This window comes from Myotis daubentonii, chromosome 9, assembly GCF_963259705.1.
Source record: "Myotis daubentonii chromosome 9, mMyoDau2.1, whole genome shotgun sequence".
Taxonomy (NCBI): domain Eukaryota; kingdom Metazoa; phylum Chordata; class Mammalia; order Chiroptera; family Vespertilionidae; genus Myotis; species Myotis daubentonii.
The window spans coordinates 84,678,421-84,697,384 of record NC_081848.1 but is presented as its reverse complement, the minus strand read 5'-3'; the positions used below and the strand labels follow the sequence as shown (position 1 = coordinate 84,697,384).

General features: G+C 63.2%; 2 protein-coding genes across 9 annotated transcripts in view; both read right to left on the bottom strand.

Moving 5' to 3' along the window:
• LOC132241819 (tumor necrosis factor receptor superfamily member 6-like) overlaps window positions 1-18,964 on the bottom strand; it is a 215,580-nt gene that overhangs the window by 25,934 nt on the left and 170,682 nt on the right. The gene's annotated exons all lie outside the window — the stretch shown is intronic.
• SHANK2 (SH3 and multiple ankyrin repeat domains 2) overlaps window positions 1-18,964 on the bottom strand; it is a 178,489-nt gene that overhangs the window by 63,147 nt on the left and 96,378 nt on the right. For all 8 annotated transcript variants that reach the window (XM_059710659.1, XM_059710660.1, XM_059710662.1 and 5 more), the window contains 2 exons: window positions 14,295-14,377; window positions 12,785-12,909 (listed from right to left, as the gene is read on the bottom strand). In XM_059710659.1, the coding sequence (XP_059566642.1) occupies window positions 12,785-12,909; window positions 14,295-14,377 (208 nt within the window). The remainder of the gene's footprint in view (window positions 1-12,784; window positions 12,910-14,294; window positions 14,378-18,964) is intronic.

The window sequence follows — 18,964 nt, the reverse complement described above, 5'->3', positions numbered from 1 at the left end:
GAGCTGAGGGACAGCGAGAAGGTAGTCAGGGAAGGCTCTGGAAGAGGTGAGCAGAGACCTGACGGGAGCCACGCTGAGCATGGGGGAGAGTCCGGGTGGAAGGAAGGCCGGGCAGAGGGCTGGGGCAGAGGCCCGCCTGGGTCAGCAGGAGGCCAGAGCCTTAGGCCCCACAGGCAACGCGGGGCCGGGTCACCCTGAAGGGCGGCGACGGGAAATGCCCCCGAAGCTGTGAACGGGCCACAGACATGGAAGCAGGAGAGGACTCAGGACGGACTCGGGACAAGCCCCGGCCGGGACCAGACTCGGCGGTGACTTCTCGCCACCGTGAGCGTGAGCACAGGCGCGTGTGCGGCTCAGAGCGTGGGGCTGGGACTCGGGTGCTTCCTGTCCCTGAGCCTGCCCTTTTCTTTAAATCCTCACCCGAGGATATCTTTCCGTTGATTTTTAGAGAGAATGGAAGAGAGAGAGGGAGAGACAGAGAGAAACATCGATGTGAGAAAAACACATTGATTGGTTGCCTCCTGTAGGCACCCCGACCAGGGCCTGGGCTGGGGGAGGAGCCTGCGACTTCGGTTACATGTCCTTGATCAGAATCGAACCTGGGACCCTCTGGTCCACAGGCCGACGCTCTATCCACTGAGCCACACGGGCCAGGGCTGAGCCTGCTCTTTTGACCTCTCTGTGCCTCAGGCTCCTCACCTGAGAAACATGGACAACGCAGGCCCCACCTCACTGGGCTCTGAGGCGGCGGAAACGCGTTACTGCACAGAGTGTTGGCAGCACGTGGTTCCGCTATGGCGAGGACCAGGCTGCAAACAGCAGGGACGCTGCGGGGGAGGACAGCCATGTCCTCACTTGGGAGAAGCGCAGAAGCTCAGCGTTTACCAGGGGTCTGGCCACTGGGCACTGCCCTGGCCTGGCACTGCCCTGCTCAGGCTCAGGGGCCCTCAAGGGGGAGGCGGCCACGGATGGCAGCTATTTCCTGGTGAGCTCATGGGCAGATCAAGACTCCCCCACTTCCTTCTCTCACCACAACCCCGTCTCTCGGGCCTGTGTGGCGCTGGGGATGCTCCGGGGAACAGAGCCAAGCCGGCTGCTCACATCCGACCTCACCATGGGGATGCCGAGGGGAAGAGGTTCCCGGGCAGTGAGACCTGCCTCGGGTCAGAGAGGCAGCTGGCCTGGTCGGTCGGGAAGGCTCTCCATCCCCCCCACGAGCTAACAACAACAGCAACAATAATAGTAACGGCTCCTTTTGCATGACGGGCGACTTAGCTCATGCCTGGCTTTCTCCACATGCCTGGCACAGGTAATCTCGCATAACCCTCACGGAACTCTGAGGGACAGGAGCTCTTCTTAGTCCCACGGTGCTGGCGAGGGAACTGAGGCACAGAGGGGTTGTGCAACTCGCCCAAGGCCACACAGCGAGCAGGGAGAGGAGCTGGCTTTGGGCCCAGGAGGGCTGCCTCTTGGGACCGTGCTCTCAGCTCTAACCTGCTTTCCAAGGGCAGTGGCCCAGTCTGGTCTCTGCCTCCACCTCCCTCCTCTAGCGAGGTCCCAGCCTGGTGACGGGCAGGTCACGGGAGCCCCTGCTAAACTCCCGAGGCTGCTTGCCTCCGGTGACAGAGGGAGGCCCTGTCACTCAGCTCGGCATTCGAACCCCCCCCCCCCGCCCCTGCCGGACCCGGAGGCCCCAGGCTCCTCATCCTTCCTGGGCCTCCTGGTGTTTCCCATGTGTTCTTGCCTCTGAGCCTTTATCTGGGCTGTGCCCTGCGTGTGTGGGCCCTCCCATCAGTCACAGAGTGCCTGTCACGCGCTTGGCCTGGCTGGCCCCTTATCGCCTGGAGTTTCCGGAAAGGCAGGAGAGTGACAGGCACTGTGAGTGGTTGTCTGTAGAGGGATCTACAGAAGAGCCACCGAGTGGAGGAGGAAAGCGGGGGGTGGGGGGGGGGGGAGGAGAGAGAGAGAGAGAACACAGTGTGGGCAAGTCCCCGGGGGTGGGAGGAGGTATCGCACACTCAAGGGGCCAAGGAGACAGGGCCAGGGTGAAGGCCCCCTGTCTCCTCCCAGGCCAGGCATATATGCTGCCCCCCCCACCTGTCCAGTCCAAATACCCAATCCCTCCCTCTGTGCCCCAGTCCTGAGTCCCAACCGAGGTGGAGGGCCCTCTGTTCAGCTGTGACGCCCAGCCCCACCCACAGAGGGCTGAGCACCAAGGAAGTGTGTGGAGAGTCTGTTAAGTAAAACAGAGGGTTCTGGGTAAAAGGATGTGAAATTTTCCGGGTGGCTGTTCGGTCTCATGGCACCAAAGCAAGGAAAGCATTCCCTGAACTGCCGCCCCGGCACAAGGCCGTCCACACCCCCTCCCTGCCCCTTCCCACGTCAACCCTACTTACTGCTGGCACACACACGCCCTCATTCCCAGGACTGACAAGCTCCATCAATTAAAAGATCTTACGGGGCATTTAGCACAAGGCCTTCTTTCAGTTCATTTGCCAACCTAACCGCTTGTATCATGAAACTCCCCACAAAAGGGCACTGCAGACGGAGACAAATCAATGCTAATGAGAGCCTGCTGAGTGCACTGGGAGCCGGGCGAGTGGGAGGGAGGGTGGGAGGGAGGAGGGACAGGGGCGAGGACCCAGGAGGGCTCCTTTCAGGGGAACCGAGAGGCGTCCCGGAGATCTCTGAACCAGAAGCTTCCAACGTGGGGGTCTCAGCTCACCACGCTTCCTGCAGACCCCACCCTGTGTACACTGGGCTGGTCTATAGCACCCTTTCGGTTGAAAAAGGCGATGATAAGATTATATCTCGATGAGTCAGCCAGGCCTGAGCCTCGGGGCCAGCCTAGATCCAGATCTCCCTGTGGGGTCCTGGCAAGCTACCCAATCTCCGTTTCATCGCCTGGAAAACGGGCATGAAACGCCTCTTACCTAGGACTGCCCGTCAGTGAACACATGTTCTGGGACCCCTGTTACGCACCAGGCACTGAAAACCCAGGAGGGACCAGGTCAGCCAGCGGGAGGGAGACAAACAGCAAGTCCACCACCGGCCCCACGGCCAAGCCGCATGGGGAAGGAAGTCCGGTGTGACGGTCAGAGAGAGGGTGCCGGCGAGGTCTCTCTGGGAAGGTGACATGAGCCGAGACCTCAGTGGTGAAGCGAAGGTGGGCATAGCACACAGGACCCGGGACACAGCCCAGAGCTCTCCGCCAATCAGACACGCACATTCCCTGAGCAATAAGCGGCGGTGCCCGGGGAGGCCAAAGGCCCAGGGAGGCCCAAGGCCCAGGACTCAGGATGGAAGGTGAGGGCGACGAGAGAGGGAAAATGCCGAGGCCTCACGTTAGGCTCCTCCGGGGGAGGCTCCATCGCCAGCTACCAGGTTCAGCGCCCGGAGAGGCCCAAACACAGAACCGGGCTCAGAACCACGGAGAGCTCCAAACACAGAACCGGGCTCAGCACCGCAGAGTTCAACTACAGAGCTGGGTTCAGCACCACGGACAGCTCCCAGACAAGAGGTGGAACCAGCACCGCAGAGACCCCCGGCGCAGAGCCGGATTCAGCACCACGGACAGGGCCGGCCTCTGGGCAGAGCCAGCGCCGCCCACAATCTCAGCACCGCGGAGAGCGCCGCACGCTTCCAGATGCACCGCCAGGGACAGACAAAACCCCAACTATCACATGATCTCACTTATTTGTGGAATCTAATGAGCAAAATGAAACTGACCAGCCAAATAAGACCCGCAGCAGGGAGGCGCGGAACAGTCAGACATGCCTCGAGGTGGGGCTGGGGGGGGACGAGACGAGATAAACCGAAGAACTTATATACTTTTATATGCATAAGCCCACGTTCACAGGCAATGGGTGGTGAAGACCTGGGGGGTGGGTAGGGGCTGGGGGGGGGGGACCGGAGGGGGAAGTGGGAGATATCTGTAATACTATCAACAATAAAAAATACATAAAAAGGACTCCCGGAGAGGTCAGCACCCTGGAGAGGCCCCGCCCTCACAGCCTTCCTCATTCTGCTCCCTGGGGCTGACCAACCATAGGGGGTGAAGCTACTGAAACTGACATTCCAGGCCCGCCCTGGCCCAGCCCAGTCACCCCGACTCCAGCATCTGCCCATCCCCCAAATTCACCTGGAACCCTACTGACCCTCTAAGCCTGGGAGGGGGGGATGTTTAAGGCCCTCAAACTCATTTGGTCTGGCCCTGCCAAGGCATTAGGGCAGCGGTTCTCAACCTGTGGGTCGCGACCCTTTCACAGCGATCGCCTAAGACCATCGGAAAACACATATATAATTACATATTGCTTTTGTGATGAATCACTATGCTTTCATGATGTTCAATTTGTAACAATGAAATTGGGGGTCACCACAGCATGAGGAACTGTATTAAAGGGTCGCGGCATGAGGAAGGTTGAGAACCGCTGCATTAGGGTGAGTGAATTGAATGTCTGACCAAACAGAGCAGCTACATTTCCGGTGGATAACTTCGTATGGCCCGAGAGTGATGTTATAAAGATCCAAAGGGCCTCTGTCAGAAGGTTCCCCGCCCCTGTGCTAAGCGCTGCCTGGAGCCCTCCCTCCCCAGTCCTGCCTGGAGAAACCAGACTCGCTCTACTCATCAAAGCGAGTGTCAGCACCCTCTCTCTCACGCAGCCCTTTTTCTGCTTTGTCTCGGGACTCTGCTCTTTGCTCCCCTTCCAGACTGTGAGTTCCCCCAAGACACTGTGTCTGATCCCGGCTTGTTAATCCCCACCACACACACCAGCCCAAATGCGTGCTCAGACAGGAGTGAATGAAGTCGCAAAGGCGACGTGTACAATCGCTACCAATTGTCGAAGAATTCCCTCTGCCAGGAACCGCGTTACGTGCTTCACACACTTCTTTTTTTATTATTTACAGTTTAAGAAACTGAGGCCAAGAGATGATGGATTTTCCTCCCAAGTTCACACAGCTAAGAAGTGACAGAGCCTGGATGCAAACCCAGATCCCACGGCACAGGCTGTGCCCTTGACCGAGGCGCCTTCCCATCTCCATCCCATCCAGTGCCCTGCCATCTGCCAGCCCCACGGAGCAGCCGTGAGCACAGCAGCCACGGTTCCCTGAAGTGATTCGGATCTTTTTTTTTTTTTTTCCGGCCTGAAATGGAAATCACTGATGCCTCAAATTAGAACCCCAACACGAACGAGCCAAGACTTCAGATCTGCAGCAGCTATGCCGCCCGCACCCACCTTCTCAGCAGGATTCTGGGCTGCTCCTCAGCCCGGACCACCTGTTCCCAGTCAGCGTGGAGGACACGGCGAACCCTTCCCCGGGCGCGGGAGGGGCTGGGGCCGCGTGCGGCAAGGGGTCCGCCTCCCGGCTCCCAGGGGCTCCCCGCAGAGCGGTGGCCTCGTTAGAGCCGTGCGAGCACAGGTGTGATCTGAAGGCAGGCCACAGACGCAGCTGAGCCCTTCTGTGCTGACCTTCCTTTGCCACTAAAGCAGCGGTTCTCAACCTGTGGGTTGCGACCCCTCTGGCGGTGGAACGACCCTTTCGCAGGGGTCGCCTAAGACCATCCTGCATAGCAGATATTTACATGACGATTCATAACAGCAGCAACATGACAGTGATGAAGTAGCAACGACAATAATTTTATGGTTGGGTCACCACGTGAGGAACTGTATTTAAAGGGCCAGAGGTTGAGAACCACGGCACTAAAGGGATGTTTTTCAACCATCCCCAAGAATTAGGCCGGAGGCTCTGACCTCAGCAAGGGCTGGGCAGGGGGACAGAGAGGCAGGTCAAGATGGCCACAGCCTCTCCTCCCGCATGGACATGGGTGCAGGCCGCCCAGGAGCAGGGGAGCCCTAGTGGGAAGCAGGCCAGGGGCCGAGAACCAGCACAGTGAGAAGCCATGGGGCTTTGGAACAGAATCAGTCCGCACGCGGAGGGACCCCGTCGGGCCCCGCGGCCTTAGACGTGAAATCAGCAAAACTTGACGACCGAAGTGTCAGCGTGACTCAAGGTCGAGGATGAGCCAGTCGCCCTAACTTCCGGCGCGTTGGGTCTTTCACTTCGTCATTGAACGAAATGCCTATTTAAAATGATGCCAATAAAATAGGAAGAATTTCTAAGGGGAGGGTTCCATGGGGGCCACCAGCAAGACAGGTGGCAAAGCCTGCCACGGCACCCTGAGAGGCAGGAGAGAGAAACGTGAGCTGTGCGTGTGGCCAAACGGCTGGTCCGAAAGCAGGCTGGCCCCGTGGGAACCTGGAGGGCTTGGCCTGGGCCCTGGGATTTGTCGCTAGAGGGCAAACGGGAATCGTGAGTAGAAATTCCAAGATTACCTAAAAGCCAGACGCGTGCCAAAACGTAATTGAGCGAGGCAGAGAGTGCCCAGGGAGCAGAGGCGCAAGCCAGATCCGCAGGCGCGCCTGCCAGGAGTCTTGGGGCGGCCGGTGCCCGCATCAGAGGTCCCCCCTCCCGCAAGGGCAGCCAGAGGCAAGTACACTGTTGGCGGGAAGTGCCCGAGGGCGGGGGCTTGCACCTGCAGGAGCCCCTGGAACTGCCCGTGCCCGGAACGCTGCTGTGACGGATGACGACATTGCTGTTGTTTGTTCGACTCGCGGACACCGGCTCCCTCTTCCGAGTCAGGTATCATTCATGGTGATGATGAACAAGATGATGATCAAAGACAAATACTAATGGGACGCCAACTCTGTGTCCAGCACCGCTGGCCGCTTGGTGCTTGGTCTTCTCTGAAGACCAAGGCTGGCCTGGCTGGCAGGACTCAGTGGTTGAGCATCAACCTATGAACCAGGGAGGTCACGGTTCGATTCCCGGTCAGGGCACACGCCCGGATGATGTTTCTCTCTCTCCTTCCACCTTCCCTTCTTCTCTGAAATCAATGAAAATACATTGAAAACAAAAAGACCAAGGCTAACAGCTGGGCCCAGAGCTTGCGTGTCACAGGATTCATCTTGGTGGCTTATTCTCACAACCGCCCAGTTTGCTGACGGGGACATGAGCCCAGGAAGCACATGCGGGTTCATAACAGGCACAGGAGACGCAGGAACGTCCGGAGCTCCTCTCCTCCGTGCGGATTTCACTCTGATGCTGGGGGAGGCAGACCGCCCCCGCCCCCCGGTTGTAACAGCTGTTCATAGGGTTAGTGTTAGGGTTAGGGCTGGGGCTAGGATTAGGGCTAGGGTTAGGGTTAGGGTTAGGGCCAGGGCTAGGGTTAGGACTAGGGCTAGGGTTAGGGCTAGGATTAGGGTTAGGGCTAGGCTTAGTTTTAGGGTTAGGGTTAGGGCCAGGGCCATGGTTACGATTAGGGCCAGGGCTAGGGTTAGGGTTAGGATTACAGCTAGAGCTAGGGTTAGGGTTAGTTTTAGGGCTGGGGCTAGGTCTATAGTTAGGGTTAGGGCTAGGTTTAGGGTTACGGTTAGGGTTAGGGCTAGAGTTAAGTTAGGGTTAGGGTTAGGTTTAGGGCTAGATTTAAGTTAGGGTTAGGGTTAGGGTTAGGGTTAGAGTTAGGGTTATGGGTTATGGGTTAGGTTTAGGGCTCGAGTTAGGGCTGAATGTCAGGGTCCAGGGAAATGTGCCCTAGTGTTCGGCCGTTTCTCAAGCCCTTTTCCCAGCTGCCGTCTAAGAAACATTTAGTAAGTTGCCTGAACATTGTCTGTGGGAAACAGCAGGGCATCCCTCTTCATGGCCCCCCTCCATGCCTATCGGGACATCACACAGGTCCCGGCCGTCTCTGGGGCTCGGATGGAACAGGAGGTAAAGTGATTAGCAAACTGGCGCGTCACTGGGAGGATGAAGGATGGCGGCGCCCGCGTTCACCGCCAGGGAAACCTACTCAGGGAAATTACACGGCAACGGCCTGGGCGGCTTCAGGGCTCAGAGAGCAATCAGCGCCGGAGCAGCCGGACCCCGCAGCCGCGGGCGAGCGATGGCCCCGGCACGGAGCGCACGCTGCGAGCTCCGCGCAAACAGCCACGCCCTGGCCACGGAGGCTCGGCACCGGGGACCGTGGGAGGCAGCCTCCTCCTAAGGACTAATTTCCTACCGAATTCATACCTGCCAAGAAATTACACTGTCCCCGAGAGAACCTAGAAGCAGCAAACGTAACGAAAGCCGTGATGGCGCCAGAGCCGTCCCCGCGGGGCTAGCCCTTCCTTCACGCTTTCCCGCGCCTGTCGGAGGGGCGCGGGGACACTGAATGTGTCGTGCAGGTCACTGTGACCCCGTCCTTCTCCCCTCAAATGAAGTCCTCATTTCCCTGGGTGCTGAGAACTCCCCACGGGCATGTTTCTTTCTTGTAAATCCTCACCCCAGAATGTTTCCCATTGATTTATTTTTTTTTAAGAGAGAGTGGAAGAGAGGGGGAGGGAAAGAGAGAGAGAGAGAGAGAGAGAGAGAGAGAGGAAGAGAGACCGATTAGTTGCCTCCCACACGCACCCTGACCGGGTCCAGGAATTGAACCCGCAGCCCTTCAGTGTGCAGGCCGACACTCTAATCACTGAGCACACTGGCCACGGCTTGCATGCACAATTTAAAAAAATATATATACATATATATTTTTTATTGATTTCAGAGAGGAAGGGACAGGGAGAGACACATCAATGATGAGAGAGAATCATGGATCGGCTGCCTCCTGCACACCCCACACTGGGGATGAGCCCGAAACCCAGGCAAGTGCCCTGACCGGAATCAAACCGTGACCTCCTGGTTCATAGGTCGATGCTCAACCACTGAGCCACACCTGCCGGGCACATGCACAATGTTTAACGGTTTCGTTTGGGTCCACAAGCAGGTGCACGATGCCCGTTAACCCTCCCCTGCTGCCGGCCCCGCCCCCTGGTGTGGGCGACAATGAGCTCCCCGTGTTTCGGATCATTTCCCAGGAAGGGCTCTGGGATGCACCGCTCCTGGGTCAGCGTCACGGTGCGTGTCACACGCGGTCATGCTGACATCTGCCATGTGTATGGCAGTTTACGCTTCCACACAGCAACGCGTGAGCACTGTCACCAGCGGCGGGGCCGGCATAAAAAGCATCTGCTAATTCGAAAATTAACCCGGCGCCTTAGCGTCTGTTTTCATTCTCACGCGTTGCCCGTTTCCGCACCCAGCACAGGAAAGCCTCACGCGTGCGTCGGAGCCCTGGAGCCGAGCCGGACCACCTGCTGTGTGACCGCGGCCTTGGCCTGCCCGGCCCAGCTTCCTCTCCACACAGTGGGGACGAGGACGGGTGCTGGCAGTGCTGGCACACCCGCCTGGGGCCAGTCGGGGAGGACACGGGTCGTGTCTGTCCCACGAGGGAATTGCCTGTGTGGTGGTTTCTGTTGAGTTGGATCAGGGAGCAGCTTGTGAAATAACCATCAACTTCCTTCCCACTGGGCAGCTCACGGAAGGAAGACCGGAGGCTAAGGCGGCACCTGCTTCCACCCTCAGTCGGAGGGCCACCTACGGGGCTCCGGAGCCAACAGGACCGGGCCAGCCCGCCGCCATCCCGCCTGCCCAGCGGAGTGCCTGGCCGTGCCCCAAGGGGTTCTACAAACACCGCTACCCATGCTCCGGCTCATGGTGCCCACCTGCAGGTGCGGGCTGGCCTGCGGTGGCTCTGAGGCCAGCCAGGTGTCGCCGACAGGTCGATGGACCATTGGTTCGGTGAGTTCCCAGGAGACGTCAAGATGACCTCTCGACCTCCCCGTCCCCCTAATTACTCCATGCAAAGCTGTCACCCCGAGCCACACGCCCTCCCCTGACTCACCAGTGACCTTGCCCCCGGCTGGGGGGTCAGGAGACTTAACGAGAGAATCTCAAAGGAAGAGAGGGCCGGGGCCAAGCTCTGCCCCTCACGGCCGGAGCTGGCTCTGCTGCAACCAGCGGGGAGGCCCCGCAGGCCTCGCTGGTGCAGCCCCCACCCCCACCCCCGCCCCCCATCTCACCTGCGGGAGACACCGGCCTGGCTGTTCCCCCTGGGCCGTCACTGTCCGGGGCCAGCTCTCTCTCCCGCATGTCCCCCCAGGCGCGGGGCTCCCACCGCCCCTAAAGCTCTCAGGACACTCCCATGTCATCAGCCCTCCAGGGACTCAGGCACACGGAGCTGGAACACAGAACAGTCATGATCTGTGGGGCTGCCTCGTTCCCGGGACCCTCCATGGGCACCCACGTCCTGTCCACCTTCCGGAAGACAATCACCCTCCTCAGAATTCCCGAGGGGAAGGTGGCAAAAGCTTCGCTCACAGCTTTTGCTCCTTGGCAGCGGGTGAGGGTCGGTCGACAAAGAAACGATGCCAAGGACGAAAGAACACACGCCTCCCAGACGCCCAGGCAGGAGACGCAGCCAGAGGGTCAGCACCGAGGAGCGCTCGCACGGGGGCCGGGGGGCAAGGCCGTGGCCACACAGGACGGGCCCGGCCTCCTGACCAAGCCGAGAGGGAAGAGGCCTCCTGTGGGTGCTGAGGGCTGAGAAGAGGCAACAGGCACCGCCAAGGGGCCCCTCGTCCCCACGTCCAATCCAGCAGCGTTTTAAGGAGAAAGGACACATTGGACACACTTTGAGTTCCTTTCCAAGAGCAGACAGAAAGGGGGCTCGCCGGGGTGATGTGGTGGGACGAGGACAATGGCCTGCACCTGGGACCCCGCACCTGGACCCTGCACCTGGGACTTCACACCTGAGAACCCGCACCTGGGACCACACCTGGGACCCCGCACCTGGGACCCCGCAGCTGGGACCACACCTGGGACCCCGCACCTGGGACCCCGCAGCCAGAACCACACCTGGGACCCCCACACCTGGGACCCCGCACCTGGAACCCCGCACTCGGGCAAAAGCTCAGAAGCCCCTCAACTCCAGGGGTGGCTTCTTGCGAAAGCTGAGACACGTGAGTCCATTGAAAACAACGCCTACAAGGTCGAAGCTTTTCACTAAAACCGTAAGATGCCGTCTGCTGGGAAAGGCAGCTCTGAGGCCGGGAGCGATTCTAATATTCCAGCGGGGGAAGCTGGCAGCTGGGAAAACAGCCCACGGAGGGTCTCGGCTTTTCCATTCCAGCCCCTGAAGGAAATTCTGAGCCGACCAGGTGGCCTTGGACATGAAGGGCAAGGGAGCTGGGCTCCAGCAGGGCAGGGCCCTGGCTGTGGCGGGCCCACCCTCATGCCCTGTGACGCCAGCAGAGCCCCCATGCACCCGAGGGCCGGGCACTCCTGAACCCTGGACTTCAGAGGGTCCCACAGTATAAAACCTCTTCCAGTGGCAGGTCGCGCTGAGCAGAGCAGAGTGACAAGCTGCCAGAGGAGGAGTTTGGCGAAGTGTAAACTCTTCTTTTTTATCCTCGCCTGCGGGTCTGTTTCCATGGACTTCAGAGAGGAGGAAGGGAGCGGGAGGGGGAACATTGTCGGTTGCCTCACGTACCCGCCCGACCTGGGATGGAACCTGTGACCGTCGGTGCATGGGACCATGCCCCAACCAACCGAGCCACTCCGCCGGGACTACAGGAACTCCTATGCTCCGGTTTCCACGGGGCTTCCACCCGACGGGGCGGCGTGCCTTCTCTGCCCAGCCCAGGAGCACCACGGCCCGGCCGCCAACCCCAGGCAGCTCTGCTCCCCCGGGCAAGGGGTGGCCCGGGCTCGCTGAGGCCGTCCTGCGTTTCTCCGTGGACTAGTTTATTAAGGAAACAATCCGAGGAGCCCACGTCAGGGCCGCGCGTACATGGGCGGCCCTCACTAGCTATTCAAATCAGCAAACCGTACGAGGCCGACAGACCCTGGAGCAAGGGGACTTCTCCACCTGGGAAGCGCGGGCGGGACCCAGAGCAAGGCCTTCAGTGACCGTCGCCGCGGCCTGGGCGCCGCCTCCTCAGAACGGACAAGTGTCCCGCCGGCCCGATGGCAGGACCCCCACGTGGCCGGCTGGACACCACACCCCTCCCCTCCACCTGCACGTGGGTTTCCAACACGGATGAGACAGGGCTCAGGGTTAGCGTGAGAAATGCTTCTCCAAGACACGAGAACTCGGACGAGGGCCACGGGCGCTGCCCCAACCGCCTGAAGTACTTTTCCCGAGGACCACACATGCCCGTTTTCTTCACGGCTCCACAGAGTAACAGCCGCTTGCACAACAAGATGGAAAGTAACACCTCGACCCGCACAAGGGCCCGGAGCTCGGATGTGCGGGTGACCAGGGCGCCCGGCGGAAGCTGCAGGAACGGGCACCTGGGTCTTTAAGAGCACGCCCCCTCCTACTGCCAGGCAAGGCGGATCCCAACACGTCCGAGCTGGCTTCCTTTTGGTGCCATCGGCCTCAGACGCCCCTCGTGCCCACGTTCCTCGGTCTCTGAAGGCCCCCTCCATCGACAGGCCATTTCCTGCAACTTACACATCAGCCACAGGCCTCACGCCAGCCAGAGCCACGACCCTGCCCGTCCCACCTGCCCTCGTGGTGTCCGATCCGACTGTCCCAGTGAACTGGCCTGGAGCTCCACACGTGGCGCCGACATGAGGGCGGGCACGCTTCTCTCCCGCCACGTCAAGACCAGTGGCCAAGTTCCACACACACTTCCACCCGCCGGAGAGTCACAGCCACGGCCTCAAAGACAACCCAGACACGCACACGTCTACAGGACACGGAATCCATGGCAGGTGGCGACAACTGAGCACGCGTCCACGCCAGCCTCCGCGAGCACCGCCCACGGGCCCAATGGCCACGCGGTCCAGACCACGGCCCCCAAGCATCAGAGAGTCGGCGCTCTCCCCGGCAGAAAGATACGAACACCCGCGCCCCTACCTCGATCAGGAAGTCCCCCGTCCTCAGTCCGGCCTGCCAGGCCACCCCGCCTTCGTCCACAGACTCCAGGTACTGCAGGGCCGGAAACGCCGGCGTCGGCGTGAACTCCTCAATGGGCGTATCCGCTGGGAAGGCAAGGACGGAGAGCTCATTACAACCGGGCGGACGTGTCCAAGGTGGCAGCCTCACCCCCACAGGGCCCTGCGAGGGAGACCGTGTCCCCTGTTGGAAGTAGTTGGTCCAGGCCACCAACCCCCTGGGAAGGGCTTGACCTTCACCGTCCCAGGCCAGCAGCAACTGGAGCCGTGAGGCGCGTGCCCTCTGGGGCCCCCGCCACACCCCGGGGCCTCTCTGCTAAGAGCACGGACTGGCGAGCTCCACTGTGCGCGTCTGTATGTGCGCGCCTGTCATTTTCTTTAAAAGCATCGGTGACTAAACACTTTCGGTTCTAAAAATGGAAAAGCTCCCCCATAACCACACGGAGCTACAGAAGCAGCACAGCGAGCCACCTGCCGGGGCTGCGTCTGCGGAGACCGCGGCGGCCGGGACTCGCCCTGGAGCTCCATTGGAACCGGCGCTGACCCGGGGGCGGGGGGGGGGGGGTCGAAACCCGCTCCAGCCTGTCTCTCCCCTCCCACCCCCCTGGCCCCGGCACCTGGCTTCGGGGCCCCACGCAGCTGCCCAGGGAAGTCCCAGGGCAAGCGATGGCCTCTCCTGGGTTGTCCTAAGTGGCCGGGGTGCGGGTGGGACGATGGAGATGGCCCTTGTGGGGGAGGGGAGGGGCGACCACACACTGTGGTGGACACACACGTGGGGCCGGTTGTCCTTTCTCTCTCTCCAGACAGACGGCGGCAGGGCAGCCTGAGCCCCGGCAGGTGGGGCCTCGGGAAGGAGGGGCGGGGAGGAACCTCCACATGCTCGCCCGCGGCCAGCTGTCTCCTCCGTGGGGAGGCGATGCCATTTTGTTTTCTCTCAGAAGGGAAGCCCCCACGTCAAGGGCTGGCGGTGGGGGCTCCACGTGGAACGCACCCACGGAATCCCCCGCCCCAGGCCCCAGGACGTGCGCCGCCGGCTGGGGCCACGGCCAAGGGACCATGCTGCCCCGTTTCCTCAGCAAAGTCACCTGAGGGGCAGGCGCCGTGCACCTGGGGCCGGAGCTCACTCCCCGCGGGCGCCCTCCGGTCCCGGACCTGAGCACCGGTCCTTGTGGGTCCCTGAGGCCGAGGCCGAGCCCAGCCACCCCGGGCGGACCAAACCCGGGGTTTTAAAAAGGTGGGGGAGGGAGCGCGAGAGCTGGCGCAGGGACGGGGTGCAGGAGGAAAACCGCTGCTCCGCAGCCCGCGCATCTCAGGGAGGCGGCAGGTGAAGCCGCGGTTGTCTAGCAACCAAGTGCCCAGCGAGAGGCTGCATCGGAGCTGGGGCATGTCTTTCACGCGGGCGTGTGCACACACAGACACACACACGCGCACACATGTGCATGCGGGCGGCCGGCAGGGAGCCCGGAGCCTACCTTTCGCCCCGCGCAGGACGAAGCCGAAGCCCTCATTGTCCTTCTTCTGCAGGACCACCGCCTTCTCCTCGACGGTGCAGTCGCTGCGGAGAGAATTCCGGGGACAGCGACCGTTACCGGGGCCCGTCCTCACCGTGGCTGCTGCTCCGCCGGGCACGCTCATCATCGCAGCCCGTGAGCCCCCGGCGGGGCGGCGCGGAGGGAGCTAGGCGGCGCGGGGCGCGGGGGGCGCGCGGCGGGGGCGCAGGCGGCCGGGACCGGCGGGCGGGGAGGGGGGGCCGGGCGCAGGAGGCGCGGGAGCCCGCATGGTGGGGAGGCGCCGGGCCGGCGGGCGAGCGGCGGCTCCGGCCCGGGAAGCGGGGAGGAAAGTGGCCGCAGGAAGGAGCGCGCGGCCGCGCCGGGCGCCCGGGCCGAGGCGGCGTCCCCCCCGCGGGCAACGGGAGCAGCGGAGCCAAAATGAGGCAGCAGTTTCTCCGGTTCTTGAAGGGGCTGGAGGAAAAGCAAACGCTATCTGCTCCCTGCGTGCGCCGGAGACGCAGCGCCCCTCCCTCTCCGTCCGCGGCAGCGTGGTGCCCCCACAGCCGCCGCGTCACCGTCACCATCGCGGCGGGCGGGGGGCGGGGGGCGGCGCGGCGGGCGGGCCGGAGGCGGTCACTCCGGTCGCACGCGGGCGCTGACGACAGGGCTCCGGTGGGAGGCTGAGTTTGGGGGCGGGGAGAGAGAGGGGGCTCCCCCTTTGACGATCTAAAGCCACAGCGCCTGCCTCCTGCCACCGCGTTTGTTTCAAAGGAGAGAAACCCAGAGGCGCAACTTTCATTCTGCTGCCAAAGGCTCCGCACCGGCAGGAAGGGGCGGGCTGGCGGCAGGACGGTGGCTACCCCGTCCTCCCCCGCCTTGGGGGCTGCTGCCCGCCCCCCGGCCCGCCCCTAAGTCAGGGGCAGGGCCGCTGTAGAGGGGCCCGAGGTTTCTCCAGGGCCCTAGGGGGACAGGCGTGGGAGGACTGGGTGCGAGGAGAAAGGACCTCCGGGAGCCCCCCCCCCAAAGGCTGCAGGGCGTGGGGGACACGGAAGAAAGCAGAAGGCCCGCCTGGAAGGGGGTGGCTGGGGGTGCAACGAGCAACGCGCTGAGGGGCTCTAGCCCCGGCCACTCACTGCAGGTCAGCTTTGCCCGCCCTCCATCTGCCGCCTGGGGAGGCACATGGCCTCCGTGCACAGGCGGGGGGCGGGGGGGGGGGAGCAGCCCAAACCCGCTGGCAGCCCCTCCTCCCCGCCCCCAGGAGAAGGGCAGGTCCCCCAGGAGAAGGGCAGGTCCCCCAGGAGAAGGGCAGGTCCCCCCCAGAAGAAGGGCAGGTCCCCCCAGGAGAAGGGCAGGTCCCCCCCAGGAGAAGGGCAGGTCCCCCCAGGAGAAGGGCAGGTCCCCCCAGGAGAAGGGCAGGTTCCCCCCAGGAGAAGGACAGGTTCCCCCCCAGGAGAAGGACAGGTTCCCCCCCAGGAGAAGGGCAGGTCCCCCCAGGAGAAGGGCAGGTCCCCCCAGGAGAAGGACAGGTCCCCCCAGGAGAAGGACAGGTCCCCCAGGAGAAGGGCAGGTCCCCCCAGGAGAAGGGCAGGTCCCCCCAGGAGGACAGGTCCCCCAGGAGAAGGACAGGTCCCCCAGGAGAAGGGCAGGTCCCCCCAGGAGAAGGGCAGGCCCTTGGAGCAGCCATGGCAGCAGCGAGAACTCCCCATGGCACAGGCGAGGGGGCAGCTGCGGAGAGGCGGGGGCACAGCTGGGGAAGCACAAGTGTCCTGACCTCCGAGCCCCGCCCCCACATCCGGGGACTGTGCAGGGGGCCCTGCCCTCGGGGGCCAGCAGAGGGGACACACCCCTGACCCTGGCAGGCCATGCGATGGGGACCGTCTAGGGTGGACTGAACACCCCGGAGCTGGGTCGTGCCAGGGAGCCCCTGGCTCGGCCCCCACAGCCGCCAGACGGGGTCTGACACTCGGAGCCCAGAGCCATGGGCACCTGTGGGCAGGTCACTGGCTGCCCGGCGGGCGGTGTTTAGGAAGTGACGGGCTCTCTCAGCCTCAGTTTCCCCTCATGCTACAGAGCAGTAGCACAAACCACAGGCCTCCCGGAGTTCTATGTGGTCGGATGGGTCGATACCCATGATGGTGCAGTGGGACGGAGCCGCAGGGAGCCACCCCAACCCCCCCCAGAGAGCCACCACCAAACCCCCCAGGGAGCCCCCCAAACCCACCCCAGGGAGCCACCCCCAACCCCCCCAGGGAGCCACCCCAAACCCCCCAGGGAGCCCCCCCAAACCCACCCCAGGGAGCCACCCCCAACCCCCCCAGGGAGCCACCCCAAACCCCTCAGGGAGCCCCCCAAACCCGCCCCAGGGAGCCACCCGAACCACCCCAGGGAGCCACTCCCAACAGCCCCCCCCCAGAGCCACCCCCAACACCCCCCTGAGCCACCCCCAACCCCCCCAGGAGCCACCCCAAACCACCCCCCAGGAGCCACCCCAAAACCAGCACCAGGAACTGCCCCCCCCAGAGAGCCCCAGGGAGCTATCCCAGAACCACAGGAGCCACGGGGACAGAGGGCAGGAGCCCCCACCAGGCCTCGCCCTCTCTCCACAGCCTCCCACCAGGCGCACACACAAACTGCCCCCCCCGCCCCCCCCCGGACTTCTCAAGAGAAGGCCCCGCCCCCTGGCCCACTCCGTGCTGGGCGGGAGCAGACCCCCGCCCCCGCCCGCCCGCCCCTTCTGCAGGGAGGGCTCTCCCCGGGCCTTGGCCACGCAGCCACGGCCTCCGCTCCTACACTCGGCGTGAGCAGCCGCAGCAAGCCGCCCAACCCCGGCCTAGGCCGCCGGCTCGGAGGGCCTGCTGTGCTCCCCGCCTGCCGACCGCAGGGGCAGGGGTTCTGCCCGTGGGCGCGGGACGGCTTCGGCGCAAACCCCAGTCCTGCTCTGACCCCAGGGCCGTGCGGCAACCCCCCTGAGCAGGGCCGGAGTTTGCAGGTACCAACCCCTCAGGGCCAATGACAAGCCTGTCCCTGCGCCCGTCCTGATCCCCGCTGTCGGAGCACGTGCTGAGTCCCCCCTGGGGTGACCACGTCCTGTCACTCTTTCCTGGTGACCGTGGTGGGCGCTCAGGAGTCAGGCCACCGGCCCCTGGGGGTGCGGCCTAGTGAAATAAACCGCCACCCCAAGTGGCCACGCCTCACGGCTTTGCTGCCAGGGGCCATGGACCACGGGCCACGGTCACGGCCCTGCCTTCCTGCGGGGTCCCCTCGGCTCAGGTTCACCCCTGAAGTGCCCCGAACACGTCCGTATAACTCACCCCCTCCGCGCCCCTGGGTCTGTGCAGCACCCCCGACTCATGTGCCAGGCTCCCTCGGCCTGCACCCCCCGCACTGGCTAACCCACAGGCCCTGCACCCCAAACCTTCCGGGTGAGGGGCACACATTCTCCCGTGAGGGGCCCTCTGAGCACTGCCCACGCCTCCGAGAGAGCCCATCTGCCTGCTGACCCACGCACAGGGGGCCTCTCGGGGCAAACCTCAGGCCCGTTCCTCCGGGACCCACCCGAGCGACACACCTCCCGTCTTGGGGGGATGCCACCCGTGTCCACTGAATAAAGGAATGTAACCCGGCCATGCTCTCTTCAACTGTGTGCTCTGAACGGGACGGGCACTGTAAGGCACCCACAGGCACCCTCCTTTGCCAGCTTCCCCGGCAGGAGCTGTGGGAGGTGATGGGGTGGGCACCCCCTCCCCCACCCGCACCCGTGGGGGCCGCACACGGTGCAGCTTAGAGGACGCGGCTTCCCCCACGGCCCCTGCGGCCGGAGGTTGTGATGGCGACTCTGGCGCAGGTGGCTGCCGAGTGCCGTCGTGAGGGGCTCCCACAGGCGGTGTCCCGGGTGCGGGCCCCAGGCTGCTGTGGGAGACACAGTCCGTGTCGAAACTCTCCTGGGGCCCATGTCTCACCTCCCAGCAGCCCCACTGTGTGCTGCGTGCCGCCGTGGTTCCCGGAACACATTGGAGCCAGACACTCCCGGGGTCTGCCCCGCGGGACCCCTGGAGGCTGAGCATCAGTGGCTTTGAACTGTGGCCCAAGGTTCACGGCCCCGCAGGGCCCCGGACAGGGCCAGGGTGGCAGGTGCCAGTGATGACAGGTGCTGTCAGGATCTGTCAGTCACGGGATAATCTGTCTGGGCAGCAGGACTGGCCTGGCGGAGCCACGGGAAGCCAGGCCCAGGAGCACCCAGGCCTGGCGGCTCCGTCTGTCCTGCCCCACACCTGAGACGGCATTGGACGTGGGACTGTGGGGTGGACCGCACAGCGTGGCCTGGCCAGCTGCCCCTGCTGGCTGCTCGGGGTCGGGGTGTGGTCGGGGCCTGGAGTTCTGAAGCTGTTGGGGCCAGTGGCTAAGCTGCCCGGTGAATCGGTGAATGAACACAGTTAGTCCTCATTGCGCACCTACTAAGCGTCAGGGGGTGGGCAGGGTACCGGCATTTTGGAGGAACAAACCAGGCCCTGTCAAGCCACTAGGGAGCTGTCAGGAGTCGTGGGTCAAATGGTGGCTCCAAAGAAGACGTGTCCCAGTCCTAGCCCCGCCCCTGGCACGTGACTGCATTTGGAACTCGGGTCTTTGCAGGTTCGATCAGTTACGGATCAAAT